The 26,085-nt window shown below is 46.4% G+C and overlaps 1 protein-coding gene across 1 annotated transcript in view; it reads left to right on the top strand.

The window, feature by feature from the left end:
• Positions 1-730: 730 nt before the first annotated feature.
• The window catches only part of DOCK5 (dedicator of cytokinesis 5), a 107,054-nt gene continuing 81,699 nt past the window's right edge, over positions 731-26,085 (top strand). The window contains exons 1-3 of the mRNA XM_040414874.1: positions 731-773; positions 9,137-9,220; positions 15,862-15,902. Of these exons, the coding sequence (XP_040270808.1) occupies positions 731-773; positions 9,137-9,220; positions 15,862-15,902 (168 nt within the window). The remainder of the gene's footprint in view (positions 774-9,136; positions 9,221-15,861; positions 15,903-26,085) is intronic.

The following is a 26,085-nucleotide window of genomic DNA, read 5'->3' as shown; positions in this document are numbered from 1 at the left end:
TAAACACTCCTACCCTCTGCTACACCACCTCCTGCTCCATCTTCTGCACCAGTAACCACTCCTCCCCTCTGCTACACCACCTCCTACTCCACCTCCTGCACCAGTAAACACTCCTACCCCTCTGCTACACCACCTCCTGCTCCACCTCCTGCACCAGTAAACACTCCTACCCCTCTGCTACACCACCTCCTGCTCCATCTGCTGCACCAGTAACCACTCCTACCCCTCTGCTACACCACCTCCTGCTCCATATGCTACACCAGTAACCACTCCTAGTCCTCTTCTGCACCACCTCCTACACCAGTAAACACTCCTACCCTCTGCTACACCACCTCCTGCTCCATCTTCTGCACCAGTAACCACTCCTCCTCTCTGCTACACCACCTCCTGCTCCATCTGCTGCACCAGTAACCACTCCTCCCCTCTGCTACACCACCTCCTGCTTCATCTGCTGCACCAGTAACCACTCCTACCCCTCTGCTACACCACCTCCTGCTCCATATGCTACACCAGTAACCACTCCTACCCCTCTGCTACACCACCTCCTGCTCCATATGCTGCACCAGTAACCACTCCTCCCCTCTGCTACACCACCTCCTACCCCAGCACCCTCCTTGTGAGTCACAGAACATGGTGGAGTACAGTGAACAGCTAAGGGAGGGCAGGAGCCCAGCGCTTTAACTTCTGCAGTGCCAACTTTACCCTCCTCCCCTGAAGACACCCATGTAATATGGCCCGTTGGATACCCACTAAGAGGGAGAAGTTTGGAGTGGGTGAGTGTTATGCCAACAACTCTTCTCTGCAGTCAAACCCCCCTGTCTAGATTGCAAGCTTTGCAGACCAGCGACTATTGTAACACAGCGTTGACAACCTGTTACCACTCTGTATCATGTTACTTGCATACATACAGATGTAGCAGAGCTGAATTTACCGTATTGTCAAGTCATTGATATGACACCTTCGGCACTGCTACATCTCTCCTCTAGATGTCTTACATATTAACAGCAGAGTAAACATGGCTGTTATCTCCATAAACTCCACCTTAGGTCTCTGCTCCTGTCCTTGCTCCAGGTTGCATATAAGAGGGTGGGGTAGAAATGTGGGTTTAGTTTTACAGGTTGGTTTCCAGGTCGGTCGTGTTGGGATACACGGGGTTAATCTGTAGTATCGTGGTTCTGCACTGTACCCGCTGGCACAGCTTTTACCTAATCTTGCCCGTAAACCTCAGCATAGGATGTTAGTGGTTTGGGGATCTTAAGAGTTAATCTCCTGCGCCCTGGGGTGGTGGTTTCCCTTGACTTCTGTGTCCTTCTTGCTCCTCTGATCGCAGGTGGAAGCTGCAGGGTGCAACGTGAGCCCCCTGACCTGCTGGTCATAGATGGAGGAGAAAGGGCAAAATTAGATTTTTATTTTATTTTCCAGAAATAAAAACTTTCATTGGCATGGGCATCATGGGTCAGCGGGTTCCTGGCATGTGCCAAGACGACTTGTGTCTTATACTTTTGCATTGCTTGCTGGAAATTGTAGTTCATCTGACAAAATCTGTAAGCAAGGGGCAACACCCTCTGGAAGTTCAGCTGTTGTAAAACTACAACTCCCAGCATGCACAATTCGCTTCTATGGGAGTTCCAAGAAAAGCCTAACCAGTTTGCCTGCTGGGAGTTGTAGTTTCACAATACCTGGAGTGCCGGAGGTTGCAGAGCTTCAGGTTGTCTGGAACTGCTCAGGGAGGAAGACATGGCGGCAGTGTCACCTCTGTCCATGGGTTGTGTCAGGCAGTGCAGCTCTATTGAATTGAATGGGACTGTGCTGCAATACCAGACACAACCTGTAGACAGATGTGGCGCTGTGTCCCATGGGTTGTGTCAGGCAGTGCAGCTCTATTGAATTGAATGGGACTGTACTGCAATACCAGACACAACCTGTAGACAGATGTGGCGCTGTGTCCCATGGGTTGTGTCAGGTAGTGCAGCTCTATTGAATTGAATGGGACTGTGCTGCAATACCAGACACAACCTGTAGACAGATGTGGCGCTGTGTCCCATGGGTTGTGTCAAGTAGTGCAGCTTCATTGAATTGAATGGGACTGTGCTGCAATACCAGGCACAACCTGTAGACAGATGTGGCGCTGTGTCCCATGGGTTGTGTCAGGCAGTGCAGCTCTATTGAATTGAATGGGACTGTGCTGCAATACCAGGCACAACCTGTAGACAGATGTGGCGCTGTGTCCCATGGGTTGTGTCAGGCAGTGCAGCTCTATTGAATTGAATGGGACTGTGCTGCAATACCAGGCACAACCTGTAGACAGATGTGGCGCTGTGTCCCATGGGTTGTGTCAGGTAGTGCAGCTCTATTGAATTGAATGGGACTGTGCTGCAATACCAGACACAACCTGTAGACAGATGTGGCGCTGTGTCCCATGGGTTGTGTCAAGTAGTGCAGCTTCATTGAATTGAATGGGACTGTACTGCAATACCAGACACAACCTGTAGACAGATGTGGCGCTGTGTCCCATGGGTTGTGTCAGGCAGTGCAGCTCTATTGAATTGAATGGGACTGTGCTGCAATACCAGACACAACCTGTAGACAGATGTGGCGCTGTGTCCCATGGGTTGTGTCAAGTAGTGCAGCTTCATTGAATTGAATGGGACTGTGTCGCAATACCAGGCACAACCTGTAGACAGATGTGGCGCTGTGTCCCATGGGTTGTGTCAAGTAGTGCAGCTTCATTGAATTGAATGGGACTGTACTGCAATACCAGGCACAACCTGTAGACAGATGTGGCGCTGTGTCCCATGGGTTGTGTCAGGTAGTGCAGCTTCATTGAATTGAATGGGACTGTACTGCAATACCAGGCACAACCTGTAGACAGATGTGGCGCTGTGTCCCATGGGTTGTGTCAGGTAGTGCAGCTTCATTGAATTGAATGGGACTGTACTGCAATACCAGACACAACCTGTAGACAGATGTGGCGCTGTGTCCCATGGGTTGTGTCAAGTAGTGCAGCTTCATTGAATTGAATGGGACTGTACTGCAATACCAGGCACAACCTGTAGACAGATGTGGCGCTGTGTCCCATGGGTTGTGTCAGGTAGTGCAGCTTCATTGAATTGAATGGGACTGTACTGCAATACCAGGCACAACCTGTAGACAGATGTGGCGCTGTGTCCCATGGGTTGTGTCAGGTAGTGCAGCTTCATTGAATTGAATGGGACTGTTCTGCAATACCAGATGCATCCTGTAAACAGATGTGGCGCTGTGTCCCATGGGTTGTGTCAGCTATTGCAACTCGGCTCCTTTGAATTGAATGGGACTGTGCTGCAATACCAGACGCGACCTGAAGACTGGTGTGGCGCCGTTTTTGGAAAGGGCAGCCATGTTTTTCCATCCCTGTACTGAGGCTCCAATAAAGCTTGAGATCTACAGCATGTAAACTTCAGTAATGGCGAAAAGTTAGGTATCGGTCTCATGGCGGCACCGGCAAGTTGTGGTAAAAATGGCATTATGGCGACTGTTGTGAAAACTGACATTTTTTTTCCTTTGAGAGAAAGTAACAAGTGCGGCAATAGAAAATCTGACCATGTCATATAAACCAGTGCGGTCTGCTACTGGTACCAGTTTGGTTGCTATAGGCAACTGCTCGACGTTTCCTTTACTCCACACACCCCTTTTTTTTTTTTCCTGACAACTATTAAAATGTCCTAGCTGTCGGGGGTAGGGCCTCATGTATTCATGGCGGTCAGTATAAACGCCATTGTTTTGAAGACAATGACACCAGATACGCCATGAGGTAGGGAAGTCCTGCAAGAAGAGGTCACACGATTCACAATGGTTTCTAGGAGTTGTGTGAGAGCGTAAAAAAGCTGCACTGTGATTGGTTGCTATAGGCAACGAGGCCTAGTAGTCTGTGACAGCCTCTGTCGGTATGGCCTACTGCCAGTAAGAATGGAGGATTACTTACCTGCACATGAAAAGGAAAAATTGGGAAATTTAAGCCCCTCCCCTAAACGGCCAGAATACCCACAAAATGACCACTTTGGTGCAAGGCGGTTACCGGGATTGTCCCAGCAAAATCAGCACTGCCTTAGGGGTTTGTGACAAGTCTGGTCCATAGGGGAGATCAGGGCCTCGTGCCCACGACAGCGTCCACATTGCTGTCCGCGAGAATAGGACATGTTCTATAATCTGCGGCACAGACAGACGGACGCGCACAGCACACTGGTGACACCCATGTGCTGTCCGTTTTTTTTTGCGGACCCATAGCAATGAAGTGATCCATGTACAATCCGTAAAAAAGCAGATAGTACAGAAATGTAATATACGGTCATGTGCATGATCCCCTTAAATAAAACCGTTACCCCATTTAAAAAAAATAATAAGTTTCATTTAATCAATTTGGCACCTACTCGCCGACCACGCCAACGTTCCCACCCAGTTTTCAAAAGCTGTAAAAGTTGGCATTTTTTTGTGTAAAAGCGGCATAATTTTCTACCTGATTTACTGCAGAAGCCTTAAGGCTGGGTTCACACCTGAGCGTTTTACAGCGCGTTCCTACGCGCTGTAAAACGCTCGACAGGCAAAAACCAATGTTTCCCTATGGGCATGGTTCTCACCTGAGCGTTTTACAGTGCGTACGAACGCGCTGTAAAACGCCCTACGCCCCCAAGAAGTACAGGAGCTTCTTTGGGGCGTATTGTCGCGCGTTCCCGCCCATAGATTCATTGGATGCCTCTGTGGTCAATCACACAAATGCGCGTACTACGCGCGTTTCCAAAATACAAAAACGCCCCAAAATACGCCTCAAAAACGCCCGATAAAAACGCCTGTAAAAAGCGCTTATCGAATACGCTCAGGTGTGAACCCAGCCTAATACAGGGCTTGATAAATTCCTTCCTACGTTTACGTGTGGGGCACTGTATGCTGCCATTATTTGAGCACTGTATGGCGGTATTTACTTTGGCAATATGAGGTGCTGCTACTTAGGCACTGTATGGTATTATCTGTGGCGGTAGTATTGTTATCTATGCAGCTGTATGGCAATATTCTTTAGCTGATGTACGGCACTGATCTTTGAGGACCATATTGTATGGCGCTTATATTTGGCCGTAGTATGCTGGCGTTATTTGAACACTGTATGGCGGTATTTACTTTGGCAGTTTGAGGTTCTGCTACTTCAGCACTGTACAGTATATTATTTTTTTCTGGTAGTATTGCTATCTATGCAGCTGTATGGCGGTGTTATTTAGTGGATGTATGGTGCTGATATTTTGGGCTATGTTTTATGGAGCTTATATTTGGCCACAGTATGTTGGCATTTTTTGAGCATTGCATGGCAGTATTTACTTTGGCAGTGTGTGGCGCTGCTACAGTATATTATTTTTGGTGGTAGTATTGTTATCTATGCAGCTGTATGGCGGTGTTATTTAGCTGATGTATGGCACTGATGTTAGAGGACCGTGTTGTACGGTCCTTTTAATTGCACACTATATGGCATGTTTATTTGTACACTGTAAGGGCTGTTTCACACGAGCGGATGCCATGCGTGTCATCCTCAGCGTGAATGAACTTCAAGCCCCGCACTGAACAGCAGAAACGCTGAGCATTAACATGATTGTTGATCTTGAATGATATAAATGTAAGTGATATTCAGAGCTATACTCCTTGCCTCCCACTGATTGGTATGTGTGTCAGTCTTCACTGTAGTTTTTGGATTCTATTCATCAACCTGGAAGCCCAGGATTAGCAGTTTTAACCCGATGGCTTGTAATGCACGGTAATAATGGAAAGAAAATGTGAGGGGCGCGCGTCCAGGCTGTCCAAGAATCAGTCAGTAGACGGCACATGGAAAATTGGATCCTTGTCAGGACTGGATTTCCTACTGAATGCTTAAAAGCTTCGTGCTGTGTGGCCTCCTGTATGGGGAAAGTAGTGGGAAAGCCAACATGGCCGCCCTCTGTCCTTTACTGCAGAACTAGGCAGATTTGACATTCAGTATCCCGGGAAAGCTGGGTGAGGCCCCCCTGTGGTTGCCATAATGACGGCCTTTCATCTCATCACCCAGCTTTCCTCAAAATGGAATGGAAGATGACACAAGGAAATCGGGGGATTTTTTGGGTTGACTTTTCTACTTTTTTTCCCCCTAAGAATGTCTGTAATATTAGACTATTCATACGGGACGTATTGATTGTCCGCCCTGCGCCCCCGTCTCGACTTTCTTTCTCGCGCGGTGTAAGGTCCAGAGGTCTTTCTTTTCTCTCGCACGCAGTAATCAGGAAATTTGAGTCACTTCCATTCACTGCAGTTGTTTTTCATGTCGGCTGCCATTGATTTAGTAATAACGGCAATATCCCCGCTTAATGACTGCCAACACAGGAAGTTTTTGGCCTGCGTAATAACAATATAGATAGAGCGCTGGAAACAAGGGGGCGGGTGGAGCGCACTGCTGTGATCAGCCTGATAAAGTTCTCATCCACTATCTGTCTGCAACCTGCGGCGGAGTGAAAGGCTTGTTAGAAAAACATGGCTGCTTTCTTCCAGGAACGGCGCTGCACCTGTTCACAGGTTGTGTCTGGTATTGCAGATCAGCCCCATTCGCACCAGTTGCAATACCACACACAACCTGTGGACAAGAGTGGTGCTGTTCTTAGAAGGACACTTGTGCTTTTACAGATTTTTTTTTTTATTAAATTTTTTTACAATTTGTTCCATTTTTACAGCACCTGTTTTGGCACCATATTTTGTACATTTTTCATTCTTATTTCTTAAGTTTTTTTGTTAAAGGGAACCTGTCGCCCTTGGCATGATGTTATGCAGCTGGGGTTCTGGGTCACAAATCTGCCCACAACAAACCCTTCTGTCTCTGCAGAAGAAAGTAAATGAGATTTGAAGTTATCAGGAGAAGAGTCCGGGACTCTTCACGAGTGCCATCAGGTGCATGTATGTGCAAGAATGGTGCACCTCTCTTCACGGCACACGCAACACACATGGGTTACATGCACAGTGAAGGAAGTTGCGCCATCCCATGCTTCATCGGCGCAATGCGCATGCACCCAGTGCCGCTGGGGAAGGCTCTTCTACTGGTAGTTTTGAATTTTATTTTCTCTCTAAGAGTGAATACTCCCCAAACCTCCTCCCCCCTCCAGTGCCTGGACAGTACTTACCTGGTTCCCGAAACGGTTTCCTCCTGGATCGCTCCACATCGTCTTCTCATATCCCCTGCCTGCAGGAATCAACATTCATCGACGGAGGGGGTGCAGCCAATAGCAGGCTACGGTGGTGGCGTAACACATGAAACAAGGGGGCAGGTCACTGCCACGGCCTGCTTTTGGCTGCACCCCCTCCGTAGACGGATTCACTCTTGGATAATTCCCTTTAATGTAAAATTGAGAATCATACTTCATTTAGTACATGACAGTCTCTTTGTAACAAAGCCAGAACCAGCCCCGTACCTCACATGGATCCAGAGATCTCCCCATTCATTGCTCCGATTGCTCTGCTTTCTCAGGGGATGTGTCCTTTTTGCTGCAGATGGTGGCAGTTGAAGGATGGAACTGAGCATGTGAGTCCATGAAGGATGGAACTGAGCATGTGAGTCCATGAAGGATGGAACGGAGCATGTGAGTCCATGAAGGATGGAACGGAGCATGTGAGTCCATGAAGGATGGAACGGAGCATGTGAGTCCATGAAGGATGGAACGGAGCATGTGAGTCCATGAAGGATGGAACGGAGCATGTGAGTCCATGAAGGATGGAACGGAGCATGTGAGTCCATGAAGGATGGAACGGAGCATGTGAGTCCATGAAGGATGGAACGGAGCATGTGAGTCCATGAAGGATGGAACGGAGCATGTGAGTCCATGAAGGATGGAACGGAGCATGTGAGTCCATGAAGGATGGAACGGAGCATGTGAGTCCATGAAGGATGGAACGGAGCATGTGAGTCCATGAAGGATGGAACGGAGCATGTGAGTCCATGAAGGATGGAACGGAGCATGTGAGTCCATGAAGGATGGAACGGAGCATGTGAGTCCATGAAGGATGGAACGGAGCATGTGAGTCCATGAAGGATGAAACGGAGCATGTGAGTCCATGAAGGATGGAACGGAGCATGTGAGTCCATGAAGGATGGAACGGAGCATGTGAGTCCATGAAGGATGGAACGGAGCATGTGAGTCCATGAAGGATGGAACGGAGCTTGTGAGTCCATGAAGGATGGAACGGAGCATGTGAGTCCATGAAGGATGGAACGGAGCATGTGAGTCCATGAAGGATGGAACGGAGCATGTGAGTCCATGAAGGATGGAACGGAGCATGTGAGTCCATGAAGGATGGAACGGAGCATGTGAGTCCATGAAGGATGGAACGGAGCATGTGAGTCCATGAAGGATGGAACGGAGCATGTGAGTCCATGAAGGATGGAACGGAGCATGTGAGTCCATGAAGGATGGAACGGAGCATGTGAGTCCACCTCAGTGTGGTGGACAGAGAATTTAGAAAAAGAACAAACAGCAGGTGGTGCTATACAGATAGATTTAATTTAATCAACCAGTGTCCATACAAAAAAAAATTCAGATCCAGGTGCTGGTTTGAAAACTGTAGAACACCTTTCATGAGATAAGCCCTTTAAGATACACTGAAGCCAAAAAGAGATGGAGCCCTACAGGCATCAGTCTGGACACAGAGCAACTTTCTAATATGCACCCTGTCCCATTTCTGCCTGGAGGAGAGGGGGAGATGTGAGGGCAGTGCCCTTCTATATGCAGTTTTTATAGGATAGGTTAGTGGTTCTCTTGCTGTTGCAGAACTATGTACAACTCCTTGTATGCCCTGACAGCCTGTGACTGTCAAAGCATGCTGGGAGTTATAGTTTTGCAACAACTTTCGAGCCACAGGTTGGAAAATAGCTGCTTCTTCACATGATAGAGAACTTGCCTATGATGGAAACATCCACGCTCGGCCACCATCAGTCTGTACGTTGTTAGCGCAGCATCAGGCGACTGCGAGGTCACGTTCTTGGTTTGTCATCAGTATGTGTGTTCAGTTTTTGATCTTGTGTCCACATGTGGGAGATTTCTTCTTCTTCTAGGTATCAGGCTTTGTATCGCTATGGTTAACGTGATATCTCTCTTCTCTTCAGCCATCTACAACTTCCAGACATCACATGAAGAAGAGCTGAGCCTTCAGGTGGGAGACACAGTCCAGATCTTTGAGACCTATGAAGGTGAGTGCTTAGACTGGTTCTCCAAGGTCTCCAAAGGAGATACTTTACAACATGGTTTTATCTGTTAGCTACAGGGGTAATTGACCATGGTGGATGGGAACTTCTGAATCTCCTTTGCTTCCCTGAAGATCCACCCATGGACTGTGGGATGACTTGTGTCAGTCTTTAGTTTTCTGACCAGAACTTAGGGCTTTAGCAAGAGCTCTTGGGTCCTATTATCCCTTTATCTACCATAATTCTGATGTCGGAGAAATCTTTGGATTCCTTCGGGACCTGGGTGCAAATCCCCCCTCTACTCTACCTATAGCTACATATCTGGTATTTTGCTGCTCCCCTGACTCCCGATCTTTTTTTGCATTGCTCCTGTACCTAATGGGAGTGGTTTTATTACAAAAAATAAAAAAAAGTTTCTTGGAACGTACACAGAACATCCCTGACTTTTTCTTTAGTTCTTCTGGACATTTTATCGCTTCACTCTGGACTGTCCAAAACTATCCTCAATGTGAGCTCTTGCTTGTTAGGTCTAAACTAAGTTCCTCCTATCCTATATGTTTGCAGCTTACCTACTTCTTGGCCTTTTCAAACTATATAATATCTGGGTGACATAAATGTCATCCCTTTGGTGTGGTGCCCAGACATTTTAGGAGCAGAATTCAAGACCGGTTAAAGGGGTTGTCTCATCTCAATCATTGATGGCATATCACTAGAATATGCCATCAATGTCAGATAGGTGTGGGTCCCAGATATGGGACCCAAACCTATCTCTGGAACGGGCCCCTCGAAGTGAAGGAGAGAGCACCGTGCATGTGCAACCTTCCCCCATTCACCACTATGAGAGTTCCAAAAATAGCCGAATGTGGCCGTGCATGCGTGGTGTGCTCCCCTGCCCTTCGAGGGACCTCTTCTGGAGATAGGTGTGGGTCCCAGACGTGGGACTGCTATGGGACTTCTGAGAATAGCTGAGCATGCTCCCTTGGTTATTTTTGGAACTCCCGTAGCAGTGAATGAAGAGCACCTGCGCATGCGCGGCTGTGCTCTCCTTTGCTTTAAGGGCATCGTTCTGGAGATAGGAGCGGGACCGCCACCTATCTGACTCTGATGGCATGCTATAGTTATATGCTATCAAAGTCTGAGGTGAGACAGCCCCTTTAACCTCCGAATGGCTGTCCCATAAAAAAGGACAGGACAGGAGGTTATTTTCGTCACAGGTGGTCACGCATATCTGATGCTGCTCCATCCAGCTCCATGGGGCTGCCGGAGATGGCAGGAGATGGCTGAGTTCTATGCTCCACTATCTCCGGTGGTCTCATAGAGCTGAATGGATGTTCACAACTGCCTGCTCCATCCAAACAGAGGAACATGGGGGCCCCCCATTTTTATGATCAGTGGGGACCCCAGCGATCAGAGTCCTGCCGATCAGCCTCTTACCCCCTATCCTGTCCTGGGAAGGGGCCTCTGTTTTGGTCTACCCTTCAGTCTTCTGTGAGGGCATCATTTAGATTTCATCCACTTTTTGTACAAGAGGAAATAGACAGGTACAGCCGCCTGCCATCCATTAGTGCCAAGGAGGAAGCAAATATTGAGCCAAAGCAAATACCAGACCAAACATGGGGGAATTTACTCTCGAGATTATTAAGGACTCTCCGTGACTGCTGCTGACAGACCGAGGAATCAAAAAAGGCAAAAACAGGACCCTACATGTTCTCACTCCACCTCCTTTAAATGCCAGGTCCAAATGAGGCTCAGTGGGCCTCATTGTGTCTCCTGCGTGAATCTGAGCTGAGTCAATAGGAACATGTGGCTTTGAAGAGCTAATTATCAGAAGAGGAACTTTGTGATTATAAAAATAAAAATGCCTGGTAGATCATGGTGGACATAGAGCCACATGAAGGAATTTGGAACCAGGACTAGAGCTGGGTCATAGAGGTGACAACATGAGCAAGTGATTAAAAGACAGTTTCAAAAACCAGGCCGATCAGAATGGAAGGATCCACTTTGTCCAGTCATTTTCTCAGCAGAAGGTTCTGTTGGACACCATAGACCTTAGACCAGAGGTGCACAATCCATGATCTGGGTTTGACACAAAAACCTCTCTAAGAACATGGTGGTGACCAGCCTCTGTAATGGCGGAAAGTGGTCAATGATAGCTGGCAGAGGAAGGGCTTAAAGTACATGAGTTCTAGCCCCCAATATTAATACTGACAGTAGAGTGCCCCCAGTTGTGCTAGGAGAGTTCCTGCCATTATTCCTGCTCCCATTCTAAAAGGGGTTTTCTGAGATTTTGATATTGATGACCTATTCTCAGGATAATCAATATCTGATAGGCCGGGGTCCGACTCCCAGCATCCCTGCTGATCAGCTGTATGAGGAAGGCCGAGGCTCTCCATGAGTGCTTAGACCTTTCCTTAGGCCTTTGACGTCACGTTCATTGGTCTCACGGTCTAGATGCAGCTCAGTCCAATTCAAGTGAATGGGGCAGAGCTGCGATACCAGGCACAGCCACTCTCCAATGGATGGCGCTGTACTTGGTGAGCTGCGGGGAGCACTGCCACCTCTTCAAACAGCAGCACCGATCGGAGGCTGAGGCATGAAGCGCTGTTTGCAGGAAGTAGATGATCCATTTGTTCTCTTGACTGATAACTGAACAGCTTGGTGGGGACAGACGATAAATCCATCTACTTCTGTCTCCTGCATAGCCAATACCGAGATAGTCGGGGGAAATCACTGGGGACTGCAGTGAAGGGACAGCTCTACAGTCTAATGACCCGACAAACAGCTCCTCATATCTCAGCTTCTTATGTGTAAGTGTAACGTGTGGGAAGAAGGGACTGGAGTCAGGTTCAGTCTCGGCATCACTGCCGCTCTTACATGAGCTGGGTCTGACATTAATCCTATTATTGCTGACGTTCAGGTGTAACCCCAGCAGGATGGAATCCGTACATGTATGTAATTCATGATCACATGGCAACAACAGCCGTGCACTAACAGCTGGGATCAAAAAAGACTCCGATCCCGGCCATTTACACCCTGAAGCTCTGCCATAAGTGCAGACAGAAGGAGGGGTCTCCCTCTGTCCTGTCTACAATGTGATTTCCATCTGATGACTAGGAGGTCCCCAGGACTGTCTAGTAATGGTGTCTCAGGCCTTACCTTAGGTGACTGTGCCGCTATATGGCTTGTCCTACAGGCATCGGGACTTCACTGCTGCTTCCACTGTATAGTGGACCCCGAACTGGTCAAGTGAATGGGATCAGCCTTGCAGTAACCAGCCCTGGCCACTACAGACTGGATGGCGCTGTGATATTCTGGTGCCTGTTTTCAGCACCCGGAAGGTCCTACACACATTCTGGTGCCGGAAGTGGGACCCCTACCAGGCTGATATTGATGACCTGTCCTAAGGATCGGTCATTAATACTTCCATTCTGGAGAACCCCTTTTAAAAATAGAAATAATATACAGCTGACGAAATGTTAGGAGGCAAAACGGATAAATCATATGTCCTTAAAGGGGTTGTCTTCACTGCTAGTGTGTACTGGCATAGAAACCTGCTCAATCGCCTCCGGGTTTACTTTCATGGAGTTACGCCCACACTCTCCACCCCAGTGCCTATTGCTAGCGATGTATAGAAGTGCATCCAGGGAAGCGCTGGACGTCCTGTACCTGCACTGACTGTTTTCAGCGCATGCGCAGTAGAAGGCGGAAGCGCCATCTTGGAAGGCTATGGCCACTACTCTTATTTATGTCGCTACCCATGGGCATCAGATGGGAAGCAGCTCCATGCGGGTTGAGGCAAGCCCAGAAGTGATTAGCCAATACACAGTAATATATGGCGTTGTGAAATTTACGTAGAAAGCGCACAACCCCTTTAAGGCCAAAACTGGCTTTTGTCCTTCAACGGGATACTGTACATATCAGTTTTCACTGAGAAAATTCATTTTTTGTCTCATGAAAGTGATACCATTTTCCAATATACCTTGTATACCAATTCCTCATGGTTTTCAAGATCTCTGCTTGCTGTCATTTTGAGAAGAACCGGGATTGGTTACATCCAGCGTATAAACAACCATCCTGGTCACGTGACAGACATACAAAAAATGCACAGCCCAGTTCAAGACGCCACGGTATATTCACATGCAGAGGTCCATGCGCAGGCTGCCGTGTGTGAACATGCCCTATAGAAGTCGGATTGTGGAGTCAGTCCTCACTCCCCATTGATTCTTCTGACCTTCAGTGTCAGCGGAGAAATCTCTCATCTACACCCACCCTCCTCCCGGAGCAGAATGTGGTCATTGTACACAAACGCGTAAGCGTTAACCCCTTGTGTGCTGGACGGCCTGTGCCAAGAGGAGCTTGGCATTTCTGTGGTCTGTATATTGTAATACTATGGCTTGGTGAGTGGTTGTTTCAGGGAATGTGTCTTCAGAAAATGACCTACCCAATCGCGTTCTTAGTTAACATATCTTTTTCTAATTTTTCATGTTATTCCTATATTATAAAACAGACATAAATTGCTGCAGTTTTCGCACTGGCCACTATGTCTAATGATAGGTGCCAGGTCTTGGTCTGTACAGATCCTTTTACTGCAGTTATCTGCTTATCTGTCATTTTAAGCCTGCCTGTAATTATATCACCTCTGTGGACAGATAACACAGGATCCACCATTCACAATAGGTGATATCGCAGCTTATCTGCTCCCTCCTGACCTCTGCACAGGTCACAGAGCATGCCCAGAAAACTCTACCATAGAAGTCAATGAGGTCCCCTCCTGACCATTGTGTCTACGGCTGTCGTATCTGTCGGTTCCACGACCCCTTTGCCGCCTGCGGAGTCGTCACATCCAGGTGGAGAATGAATGTAGAAGTGGCGCACCTCTCTCCATACACTTCTCTAGGAGTCACAGAAGTGAATGGCGAGTTGTACACCGGTGCGGCCACCTCCTCTCCATATATTTTCTGCCCGGAAGCAGCACTAGTGGCCACTTCACGGGGGCCTGGCAGCCCCTGTTTTGGAGAGATATTCAGATCCCACCTCCCACAGTCCTGTGGATATTTCATAGAAGTCTGAGATGGGACTAGCCCTTTAAACCAGGCACACTGCATGGTTGGGTTGATCCTGCCGATTAAAATAAGACTTCGCTACATAATAAAGGCTATTTGCTGAAGTGAGACGACCCCTTTTATTCTCTTGACGAGCATCTTTCTTCATGATCAACCCTATTAAACCAGGCACCCTGCATGATAGGGTTGATCATGCTGATTTAAAACATTACATTGCTTATGTCTGTACGATGCACCGTTCCACAGAAAACCTAATTTATATTAGTACGCTAAATTAGCTAGTTGGAGCACCGAGGGAGCGGCCAGAGCCCTTGGAGGACCAGTTAGTGAACACCCCTGCAGCCTCAGCCACTCTTCGCTTCCCCTTTTCCCTGAGATATACAGCCCTGTCAATCCAGGGTAAAGAGGAGTGGCTAAGCCCGAGGGGGTGTATATAAACTGGTCCTCCAAGGGCTCTGGCCGGCCACTCAGTGCTCCAACTAGCTAATTAGCATATTAATAAAAATGCAGTTTTCTGTGGAACGGTGCGTCATAATAGGGTTGATCATGCTGAAAGATGCTCGTTAACAAAATTAAAGGGGTCGTCTCACTTCAGCAAATAGCATTAATCATGTAGAGAAAGTTAATACAAGGCACTTACCAATGTATTGTGATTGTCCATATTGCTTCCTTTGCTGGCTGGATTCATTTTTCCATCTCATGATACACTGCTCGTTTCCATGGTTACGACCACCCTGCAATCCAGCAGCGGTGGTCGTGCTTGCACAATATAGGAAAAAGCACCAGCCTATGTGAGCTCCTACGGTCTCGGCCACCAAATAGGCCGGCACTTTTTCCTACAGTGTGCAAGCACGACCACTGCTGCTGGATTGCAGGGTGGTCGTAACCATGGAAACGAGTAGTGTATAATGTGATGGAAAAAGGAAGCAATATGGAGAATCACAGTACATTAGTAAGTGCCTTGTGTTAACTTTCTTTACATGATAAATGCCACTTGCTGAAGTGAGACGACCCCTTTTAGCAACTTTGCAACTAATCTTGATTTAAAAAGCTCCCATCGCTTCGGGTATATGGCTCTGTGCAGATCTATTTGTCGCTATAGACTGCATGCAAACCCTGTGTAGTCTGATCTCGCAGTCACGCTCCCTCCAATCTACATTTTGCTAAAGTGATGAATGTATGTTAGTAGCTGCTCCATGTATTCTGAGGAGGAGCAGCAGTAGTGCTCTGGTAGGCTTCACCTACCTGCTTCTTCTATTCACACAGCCGAGGAAAATGTATCATACGTACTGGAGCAACAGTAAAGGGGTTGTCCGCTGTGGGCACGCCCATTTGTTACAAGGGTCTCTCCAAGATAAGCTTATCGCAGATTAAATCTGTGGAAGAACCTAGCAGCAAGTGTCCAGTTTCCCTACAGCACCCCCACAGGGGAAATGAAGCATTGCATGGTGCTTTGTTTTGCCCTACAACGGTGCATTTCTCGCCAATATCACATGCACCATTATAATGCTGTAGTCACAGTGTATTGTAGGTAGGCAGTGTCTTACTACTTTTAATAACCGTCTGTTTTGGACCTGTTTACAGGTTGGTACAGAGGATTCACATGGAGGAACAAATCAAAGAAGGTGAGTAATCTGTGGGGGGTCTGATGGTTTTGTCTTCTTCTGGTCATATGCTGTTTTTGAGATTATAATCTGGTTACTAGTGACAGATAAAAACAAAGCATGCTGGGTCCTTCCCCTTCTTTGCCCTTACAGTAGTTCAGTGCCAAGTCGTGTTACCATAGTTAGTCAGTGTACCCTTGCCACCAATCTGTTTAGCATTGAGCTGGGGTGGCTAAAGCAGGTTGGCAGTAATTAGGCCATCCTACCTCCTTTGTAGCCTGCAGTATTAATTAGATTTTTGTAAAGATAAATTTGTTAAAGTACCACATTATCCTATCTGTGCCAGTGCAGTGTACCTATTAGCCACCCCAGCACGGAACTGGGGTGGCTAAAGTAGGTTGGCAGTAATTGAGCCATGCCACTATTTTCATATCTGCAGTATTATTGTCATGGATGATGTTGCAGATAGCTGGAACTTATGAATAAACGTCCGACTGGCTTGATCCCAAACTAAGGAGCATATAGGTGAGCCCTATAAAACCCTAAGAGCTCTCCCTGACTGCTATGCCCATGCAAGGGTCTCAATGGTAGACGATTGCATGCCCATGTACCTAAGACTGTGTGACACCTGAAAACCCTATAATAGTGAGGGGACACGACCACCGGCTCCCTGCACTTAATACGGACGGAGTCAGGGTCACCTAGAATCAAGCCAGCAATGAAACACAATACATGAAAAGACTTATCTGAGTAAACAGCAGCAGCAGCCTCCAGCAGTGAACACTTCATCCAGGAAGTAGCATAAACCGCAAAGTGAGGCAGTATGGGAGGGAATATAAAGGGAGACGATTAGTCTAAATAGGTGACACCTGGGAGAAGGAAAGGAGATGACAAAGAGAAACCAAAACAAAGAACATCATGCAAGAGGTAGAGAAGGACGTCTGCCAGACCTTCTCACAGAACTGGCGGTGACAATTATTTAGATTTTTCTAAAACATAATGTTGTTAAAGTGCCTTGCTAACTGGTAGGTGCCATGCCCTGTATATTGAATAGTCAGTGTACCTCTAGCCACCAGTCTGTTTAGCATGGATCTGGGGTGGCGAAAGTACATTGGCAGTAGTCATGCCATGCCACCATCTATGTAGGCTGCAGTATTAATTACATTTTTCTAAAAATAAAATTGTGAAAGTACCTCGCTAACCTGTAGTTGCCATGCCCTGTATATTGAATAGTTAGTCAGTGTACCTCTAGCCACCAGTCTGTTTAGCATTGAGCTAGATTTTTCTAAAAATACATTTATTAAAGTACTTTATTAAGCCATAGGTGCTATGCCCTGTACATATCGGCCATTTACCCCTCTGGATAGTGGATAAGTGTCTGATCAGTGGGGGTTGCCATCAATCATGAGAACGGGAGTCCTGTGTCACCACATATGGATAGGAGATAAGTTTCAGTACTGGAACATCCCCTTTAAGGGGTTCATTTTGACTTTTGATTTCCATGTGTCAACCCATCATCAGCCTTTTATAATCCCATTTACAAACTCTAGGTTGCCATTAACCCCAATCCCGTAGTCTGCTGATAGATATGCAGCCTCGCAAGTTATTACCACCTATGGCTAAAAAAAAAAGAGATTCCAATAAGACCTGTATATTAGGGAATTGCCATTTGTGCAATTCTCTGGTATATTATCACATTCACTAAACTGAGCTAATCTGCCCAATCTTCAGGCTGACAGATAATGTCCTTTAATCTCTGGGCGGTTGAGATTTAGCACAGATGCCGTGATCACGAGGAGATGATGCGTGGAAAATGAAAGCCAGAAAAAAATCTGGTCCTTCTGGTCCGCTCGTCTTCTCCACCCTTGAGTGATGATATTCAAGTAAATCCAGTCATTAGCCATATGTTCGTCAGTGAGGTATTATGGTTAGATGTTTTGTCATGTACGGATCATACAGATGTAGCAGAGCTGAAATTGTTAAATGCTTCAATGTTCTTCTGATGTAAATCGGGCTGTTTAGTCTGCAGTAGTAATTATATTTTCATAAAGTTGTTAAAGTAATCTTCCAAGCACAGACCCCAGAGGTGCAAACTACTGTCCCACCGTGGGTGTATCGTGGCAGAGATGCCAAGCTAAAAAGGCATAAAAAGGGAGCGGGCTTAGAAAAGTGCTGGGAGCCTCTTTCATTCTAGCATACCTGGCTCTAAAAACAATGGGGGGTTGGACTGGCGCGCCAGGAGACCTGCCCCAAACCCACCCTAGAACCACTTCTAGACGAGGTTTACATGAACCCTATCCATTGTCGTGCTGGTACCAGTCAAATGTGCTGGAATTGTCCCTGAAAATTCGGAACTATCCCGTCAAATTCATGACTGTTGCCGATTTCCCAGTAAGCTGGGGCTCTGCCACTACAACGGCGCTCAGACCCACCATAAGGTCTTGTAGGTATAACCCAAAGTAGAAGTTGACCATGAAGAAGTCACCTGCAGCTGAGGTTTAGGACCATTTTGGGCAATTTTACTAAAGACCCATTATCAAAACTGTATTTGTTGCCCATAGCGGCCAATCGGAGCTCTGTTTTCCTTTTTTCTACAGAAGTTTAAGAAATAAATGGCTCTCCCGACTCCCCCATACACCTACGCCTTCAGCTGTCAATGGAGAAAGAGGAGAAACATCTAGAGTTGGGAGCCCCCCAAACACATTATCTGCCGAGCATGGCAAACAGCTGACAATACTCTAATGTGTATGGGGCCTTGAGACAGTTTTGCAAAGTGAGGCCCTTAGATGTCACTTGGTCTTTTTGTGCATTGACACTAGCCATGACTCAGTGGATCACTGCAAAGGGTTAATTTGATGCTGCAGAGTCAAATGTAGAGATTTGTTTTGGTTAAAGTACTTATTTCATTATGCACTATGTATCCCAAATGGGCAACACATAGTTAACACCGGCAGCTTTGGTCCAGTTGCCTGGGTGATGGACTGGTCCTGCCCCTGGTTAGTGAGTGTCTAGTCATCAGAGCTAGTGAAGTGTGTGTGTGAGCCCAGTCCAAGGAACCTACATCCTCGAGACTGAAAGCTGCCCGTAAAAGCAACTGAACTGAGAGACTACCCCCAGAGAGAAAGAGAGCCTGAAACCAGTAAGGTACTGCACGTCTATGGCAATAAGACTTTACTGCTTGTGGAAAGGGCATGATGCTTCTGAGCCCACACACTTTGAGACATGGTGGCCATCCAGATCTAAGATTTGCACCCCGCAACTGCGAAATGCAGAAAGAGTTAAAAAGAACAGAATTGCACGACTGTGGTTATTTGGGGAGATTGCAGAGTGTACTTATTGCGAGACAGGGAGAACTACTATGACCATCATTACTGTCTGTACACAGCTATAGGAAGAAGACTACTCTGTAACATAATTTGGAATTGTGCCTATTGCTGCTATATGTACTACAACTCCCATTATCTATTTAGTGATGAGAAACTTTATTTACTGTAACCAAATGGGCTTGGTCATTGACTCCACCACCCATTCGCCGGCCTCTACATCTACCCTCCTGCCTTGCACCCCTCTGCCTAACTTTAAAGGGCATCCCAGCCATCACCAGGTAGGAGCCCCAGAAAGTCCAGGGTGTGCCCCAGGGGAAGAAAGGCTGCACCCTCCATTCACTGCATTGCCCCTGGGAGCATTGGAGCCACCGTGAACCACCACTACTCCCATAAGTGCCGCAACTACCACTCCCCTCCTCCCGGCTCTTCCCCTGTGGCATATCTTTACTATACTATATACCGGTAGTTACATATGCATCGCTTCTGTAACATGAAGGGTGGGCCTTGAGATCATATACTCTGCGGATGGTGCACCCAAGTTACCTCAGTCCGTCACTGGAACCAGTGACCCGTCAAACCATCGGTGGAGATCCTGGGTTATGAACCCATTCACATATTGGGGAAGTTTCATTAATGTGGTGTTGCAACTTATAGTGCATTCCCTATTTGTGGCCTAATTTTTAAGTGTTTTTTTTTTTGTACTTTTCGTCACTTTTTAACCATTTCGGGACTGCCCATTGATGATATACTTCTGGGCGTTCCATGCTTCTCTTGCAAAGATGGCAGCTGCATGCCAATTGTAGGTCAGTGACAGCCGGGACCCCACAGAGAAGGCAGAGACTGTAGACATGGCGCTCAATGAAAGGGGTCCTTCTGCTTCCTGCTGGGTCATCTGTCCCCGAGACCGTGAATGCCCAACAGTGTGTTGTCTGCCGGGAGCTCGGGTTCGGCATATTGCGGATCGGATTGACAGATTACTGGGTGGGGCTGGGGAAGACCCGGCGGTCATGGTACACATTGGCACCAATGACAAAGTCAGGGGGAGATGGAAGGTCCTTAAAAAATGATTTTAGGGAACTAGGAGAGAAGCTCAAGTCCAGGACCTCCAAGGTAGTGTTTTCAGAAATACTACCAGTGCCACGAGCGTCACCAGAGAGACAACGGGAGCTTAGGGAGTTAAATAAGTGGCTCAGAAGCTGGTGAAGGAGGGAAGGGTTTGGGTTCATGGAAACTGGGCCGACTTCTCTGTCGGTTACAGGGTCTACAGTAGGGACGGGCTGCACCTTAATGGGGAGGGTGCAACTGCCCTGGGAGAAAAATGGTTAGACGGCTGGAGGATCTTTTAAACTAGGATCTTGGGGGAGTGTGGGGGGGGGGTCAAACTAATAAGGGGGTAGATAGTGTAGATAGAGAGTGGGTTATAGGAGGGGACAGTGGGGATTTAGTGGGGGCTGGGGTTAGTGAGGAAAGTAGAGAGAAGACTGGGCAGAACTATACACTTATGAAAAATAGAACTGCTGGTAACAAGAACCTGTTACATACAAACATCAACCAAGGTAACCCAAAAATCCTGGATATTCACTTTAGAGGTAATAGTAATTTAAAATGTATTTTCACAAATGCCAGAAGTCTAGCTAGCAAAATGGGTGATCTGGAGGCTATGGTACTAGAAGAACACATAGATGTAGTTGGTGTGGCTGAGACATGGTTGGACTCTTCACATGACTGGGATGTTAATATTGAGGGTTTTACACTATTTAGGAAAAACAGGATCAATAGAAAAGGTGGTGGCGTCTGCCTGTATGTGAGGAGTGATCTGAAGACAAGTGTGAAAGAGGCAATTGTGGGTGAGGATGGTGAGGATGTGGAAACCTTATGGGTGGAAGTACAAAGGGATATAAACACTGAAAAAATAATACTTGGTGTAATCTATAGACCTCCTAACATCACAGAGGAGTTAGAAGCTCAACTGTACAACCAAATAGAACAGGCGGCACAGGCTGGTACAGTGGTCATAATGGGAGATTTTAACTTCCCAGACATTGACTGGGGTCATGGTTCTGCCTCAACTGCAAAGGGCAGGATCACTTTATGGGCCAGTTTGTAGAAGCTCCCACCAGGGGCGATGCTCTGTTGGTCTGGTAATCTCTAATGATGCAGAGCTTGTTGGAAATGTTACTGTTAGCGAAACACTGGGTAATAGTGACCACAATATAATTATATTCCCCCTACACTATAAGAAGCAAACGCTGTCAGGCAGAGCAAAGACACTGAATTTCAAAAAGGCTAATTTCCCTGGGTTGAGGGCAGCATTTCAGAGCATAGACTGGGAGCAGCTACTGTCACATAATAATACTGAGGATAAATGGGAGAGCTTCAAATCCACATTGAGTAATTGCACTAAAAAATGTATTCCTTTAGGTAACAAGTTTAAACAGCTAAAATTAACCCCCCCCCCCCCCATGCTGACAACTACTGTAAAAAGGGCAATAAAAGACAAAAAAAGGGCATTTAAAAAATACAAATCTGAGGGGTCAGCTGGAGCGTTTGACGAATACAAAGGGCTTAATAAAATCTGTAAAAAGGAGATAAAATTAGCAAAATTACAAAATGAACAGCAGGTAGCAAAAGAGAGCAAAACAAATCTCAAAAAATTCTTTAAATATATAAATGCTAAAAAAAAAAAAAAGGTCCGAGCAGGTAGGTCCCCTAAATAATGGTAAAGGGGGGGGGGGGGGGGGGGGGCTAGTCACTGAAGAAAAGGAAAAGGCAGAGTTACTAAATGTTTTTTTTTTTTTTTAGCTCTGTTTATACAAAAGAAGAGAAAGGAGCTGATATCTGTGGCGCCGGGGCTGTTAGTACATCCAGTAATATACTCAATTGGCTAACTGTAGATATGGTCCAAGAGAAGTTAAAGTAAATGTGAACAAGGCTCCAGGTCCAGATGGATTACACCCAAGAGTGCTTAAAGTACTCTGTTCAGTTATTGCTGTGCCCCTGTTTATAATTTGTAAAGATTCTCTAGGAACTGGTACAGTGCCAAGTGATTGGCGCAAGGCAAATATGGAGCACATATTCAAAAAAGGATCTAGGTCCTCCACAGGTAATTATAGACCAGTTAGTTTAACGTCTGTTGTGGGAAAAATTAAGGACTCTTAAGGGACTACAGGAGTATGTGACTGTAAATAATATTAGAAGTGATAACCAGCATGGGTTTACCAAGGACAGAAGTTGTCCGACTAACCTGATTAGTTTTTGAGGAGGTAAGTAGTAGCCTGGACAGAGGGGCGGCTGTGGATGTAGTGTTTCTGGATTTTGCAAAGGCTTTTGATCCTGTCCCTCATAGACGTTTAATAGGTGAAGTAAGGTCTATTGGCTTGGAAAGAATAGTCTGTAATTGGATTGAAAACTGGCTGAAGGTCCGTGTCCAGAGAGTTGTGGTCAATGATTCCTATTCAGAAGGGTCCCAGGTTATAAGTGGTGACCCCAAGGTTCAGTGCTGGGCCCTCCATTATTAATTTATTAATGATATCAAGGATGGGGTTAATAGCACCATATCTATATTTGCAGATGACACTAAGCTGTGTAGTGCTGTGCAGTCTATGGAAGATGTCCATAAACTACAAGCTGACTTGAACACTCTGAGTGATTGGGCATCAACTTGGCAAATGAGGTTCAATGTGGACAAATGTAAAGTTATGCATCTTGGTAGTAATAATCTCCGTGCTTCATATGTCCTAGGGGGTGTAACACTGGGAGAGTCACTTATAGAGAAGGATTTGGGTGTTCTTGTGGATGGTAGATTTAAAAACAGCATACAATGTCAATCAGCTGCTTCTAAGGCCACCAGGATATTGTCATGAATTAATCAAGGCATGGACTCGCGGGGCAGGGATGTGATATTACCACTTTACAAAGCGCTGGTGCGGCCTCATCTGGAATATGCAGTTCAGTTCTCGGCACCAGTCCATAGAAAGGACGCTCTGCAGCTGGAAAAAGTACAGAGGAGAGCGACTAAACTGATAAGGGGAATGGAGGGTCTTAGTTATGAAGAAAGATTAAAATAATTGAATTTATTTAGTCTTGAGAAGAGACGTCTAAGGGAGGACATGATTAACCTGTACAAATATATAAATGGGCCATACAAAAAATACGGTGAAAAGTTCAGTCTCCAGAAGCGTCAAAGCTTCTTTACTGTAAGAACTGTGGATCTGTGGAATAGACTTCCTCAGGACGTGGTCACAGCAGGAACAATGGACAGTTATAAAAGGGTTTAGATTAATTCTTAAAAGTAAATGACATTAAAGCTTATAAAATGTGTAGAAATCTGAGTCTCACTTCCTTCTGGGATTCACGTCCCCACCTATCCCTTGGTTGAACTTGATGGACTTGTGTCTTTTTTTCAACTGTATTAACTATGTAACTTTGTGCTATTAAAAAACTGTCTATTTTTCCCAATTTTTTAAAACATGTTCCTTCATATAAAAAAAAGCTCAAAAAAGACATAAAAAAAGAACTATGTATCACCAAAAAGGCACAATTTTTTTTTACATCACCAAAGTTATAGCTTTCAAAGATGCACAGGAAATATGTCTGGTCAGGTACATAGCCTGGTCTTGAACTAGTTAAAAGTGGGAACAAAAGAGGAGGGGTGGGCCTGAAGCGGCCCCTCAGGTTTACCAGAATTTGCACTAGAAACTGACGTAAATTATAGTTCAGACCTGCACCTCCTCATAATTGAAGGCCTTAGGACAGCCAGAGGATGGCCCACATTGCAGCCTGTGCCTCTTAAAGGGGTTGTCCCATGAAATATATTCTACAATTTTCAAACCAGCCCCTGGATCGGAATACTTTTGTAACTGCATGTAATTAAAAATGTAGCTTAGATTTCAGGGAATAACTCACTGGCTATCTGTACAGCGCCACCTGCTGTTTGTGCTTTTTCTTATCTCTTTGTCCGTCTCACTGAGGTGGTCACACACGCTGAGTTTAACTCTTCAACTGCCACCAGCTGTGTCAGTTATAGGGAGAGAGCTGCAACAGAAGGGACACCCCCCTGTGCTGCCAGGCTGAAGATAATCTAGCAGAGCAATGAATGGGGAGATCTCTGGATCCATGTGAGGTACAGGGCCGGTTCCTGTACTATATGATGCCATTAATCATGGGATAACCCCTTTAACAGAGTGGTCTTAGTAAATCTGCTCCACTGTCTTCTGCATAGAAAATTGGGTTCTACATGAAATAACAATTCTGAAGCATATTTCCTTAGGACTGGACATTGTGCTGTTCCTCTGTTATTCACCCTGGAAGTTAATGAATGTTACCAGTTGGGGGCGTGTCTCTACTCAGTCTGACATTGTCCAATCAGTGCTGACTGCCTGGAGGCGCACCCACAAACTGAATGGAATGGTTGGAGCTGGGAAGAAAACCCAGTTGTCATTTTATTCATATATTTCCAGGAGGAGTAGGAGAGGAACAGCACAATGCAAAGAATTCTTGTCATGGGGAATGCAAGTATTTGCTGACCTAGACGTGTCAGGAGAGCTGAGCGGTTTAAGAGAATGTAGCAGTTGTAGCTGGATTCCAATGTTAAACTACTAAACCTTGTGAAATCACCATGAATTGTGCCAAATGACATACTCGACTCTGCTACACATGTGCACAATGTATCAATTCATAGTCATCCTTAGAAAGTAGGGAAACCTCTGGCTCGGATTACACACCACACCATCTGGTGCCTGACTGAAGGCTGGTGGCCGCACAGATGAGAGGTGGGAGCCCACTTTCCCTCAGACATGCATGCTTGGACCGGCTGAGTGTGCATGTTTCTTTTAATTGGGAATAAGCTGATGCCAGGGACCACTACCACAAGTCCCTTCTGGCCAGGGGCCCACAGGCATCGTCCTATAGTCCCAATGGTCAGCACCCCTGCTGGCATGTCCTCCCAGTGACCACTGCCCCTTTAATGCATTTAGTCTTTACTGCAGAGGGCCCCCATATTACAGGGGGCCGGAACCAAGGGACGGGGGGGAGAGCTGGCAGAAATCCGGAGGTCGGGAGACCGTGGCAGTCTGTGGTCGCCAGTGTGAGGTCTCTTGTTGCACGCGGCCTGTAATTTACATGAGACAGTCACAGCCCGTAATTACATCTTAAAGGGATACCGCCACAGATGGATTGTGTATAATAAAATGTGCAAAATTAACCCTTCAATCACCACCTAGTAAATGGCTCAGTAGTTCTCTGTCGGGACATTTCCAGTCCTATTAGTGAATGTGAGAAAATCTCTGATAGTTCATGGTGGATACTCCCGACTTCTCCTTTTGTGTTTTGGGAATTTTGGGAGATAATGGCTTTTTAAAAGTTAATTACCGATAATGAAGATGATAAAATCGTCTTTTTCTGCTTCCCTGTGTACGCGGCTCATATGTTTCTGGTCAGCGCCGTCCTGTAAGATGTATTCTACTGGTAATATAAGGTAGAGTAGTAGTATATATACTGTCCAGTGTAGGGCCCCTTTACTTCCCGGCTAGTGATAGTAGGGCCCCTTTACTTCTCGGCAGGTGATAATAAGGCCCCCTTACTTACCGGCTGGTGACAGTAGGGCCTCCTTACTTCTTAGCTAGTGACAGTAAGTCCTCCTTATTTCCCCACTGGTGACAGTAGGTCCTCCTTATTTCCCCACTGGTGACAGTAGGTCCTCCTTATTTCCCCACTGGTGACAGTAGGTTCTCCTTATTTCCCCACTGGTGACAGTAGGTCCCCCTTATTTCCTGGCTGGTGACAGTAGGACCTGCTCATTTCCCGGCTGCCGGCAGTAGGGCCCCCTCTATTCTCTGCTCCTCGCACTAGCCCCTACTTCCCAGGTAGACACAGCAGCA

Source organism: Bufo bufo, chromosome 1 (genome assembly GCF_905171765.1).
Source record: "Bufo bufo chromosome 1, aBufBuf1.1, whole genome shotgun sequence".
NCBI lineage: Eukaryota > Metazoa > Chordata > Amphibia > Anura > Bufonidae > Bufo > Bufo bufo.
This window is presented reverse-complemented; position numbering and strand designations above follow the sequence as displayed.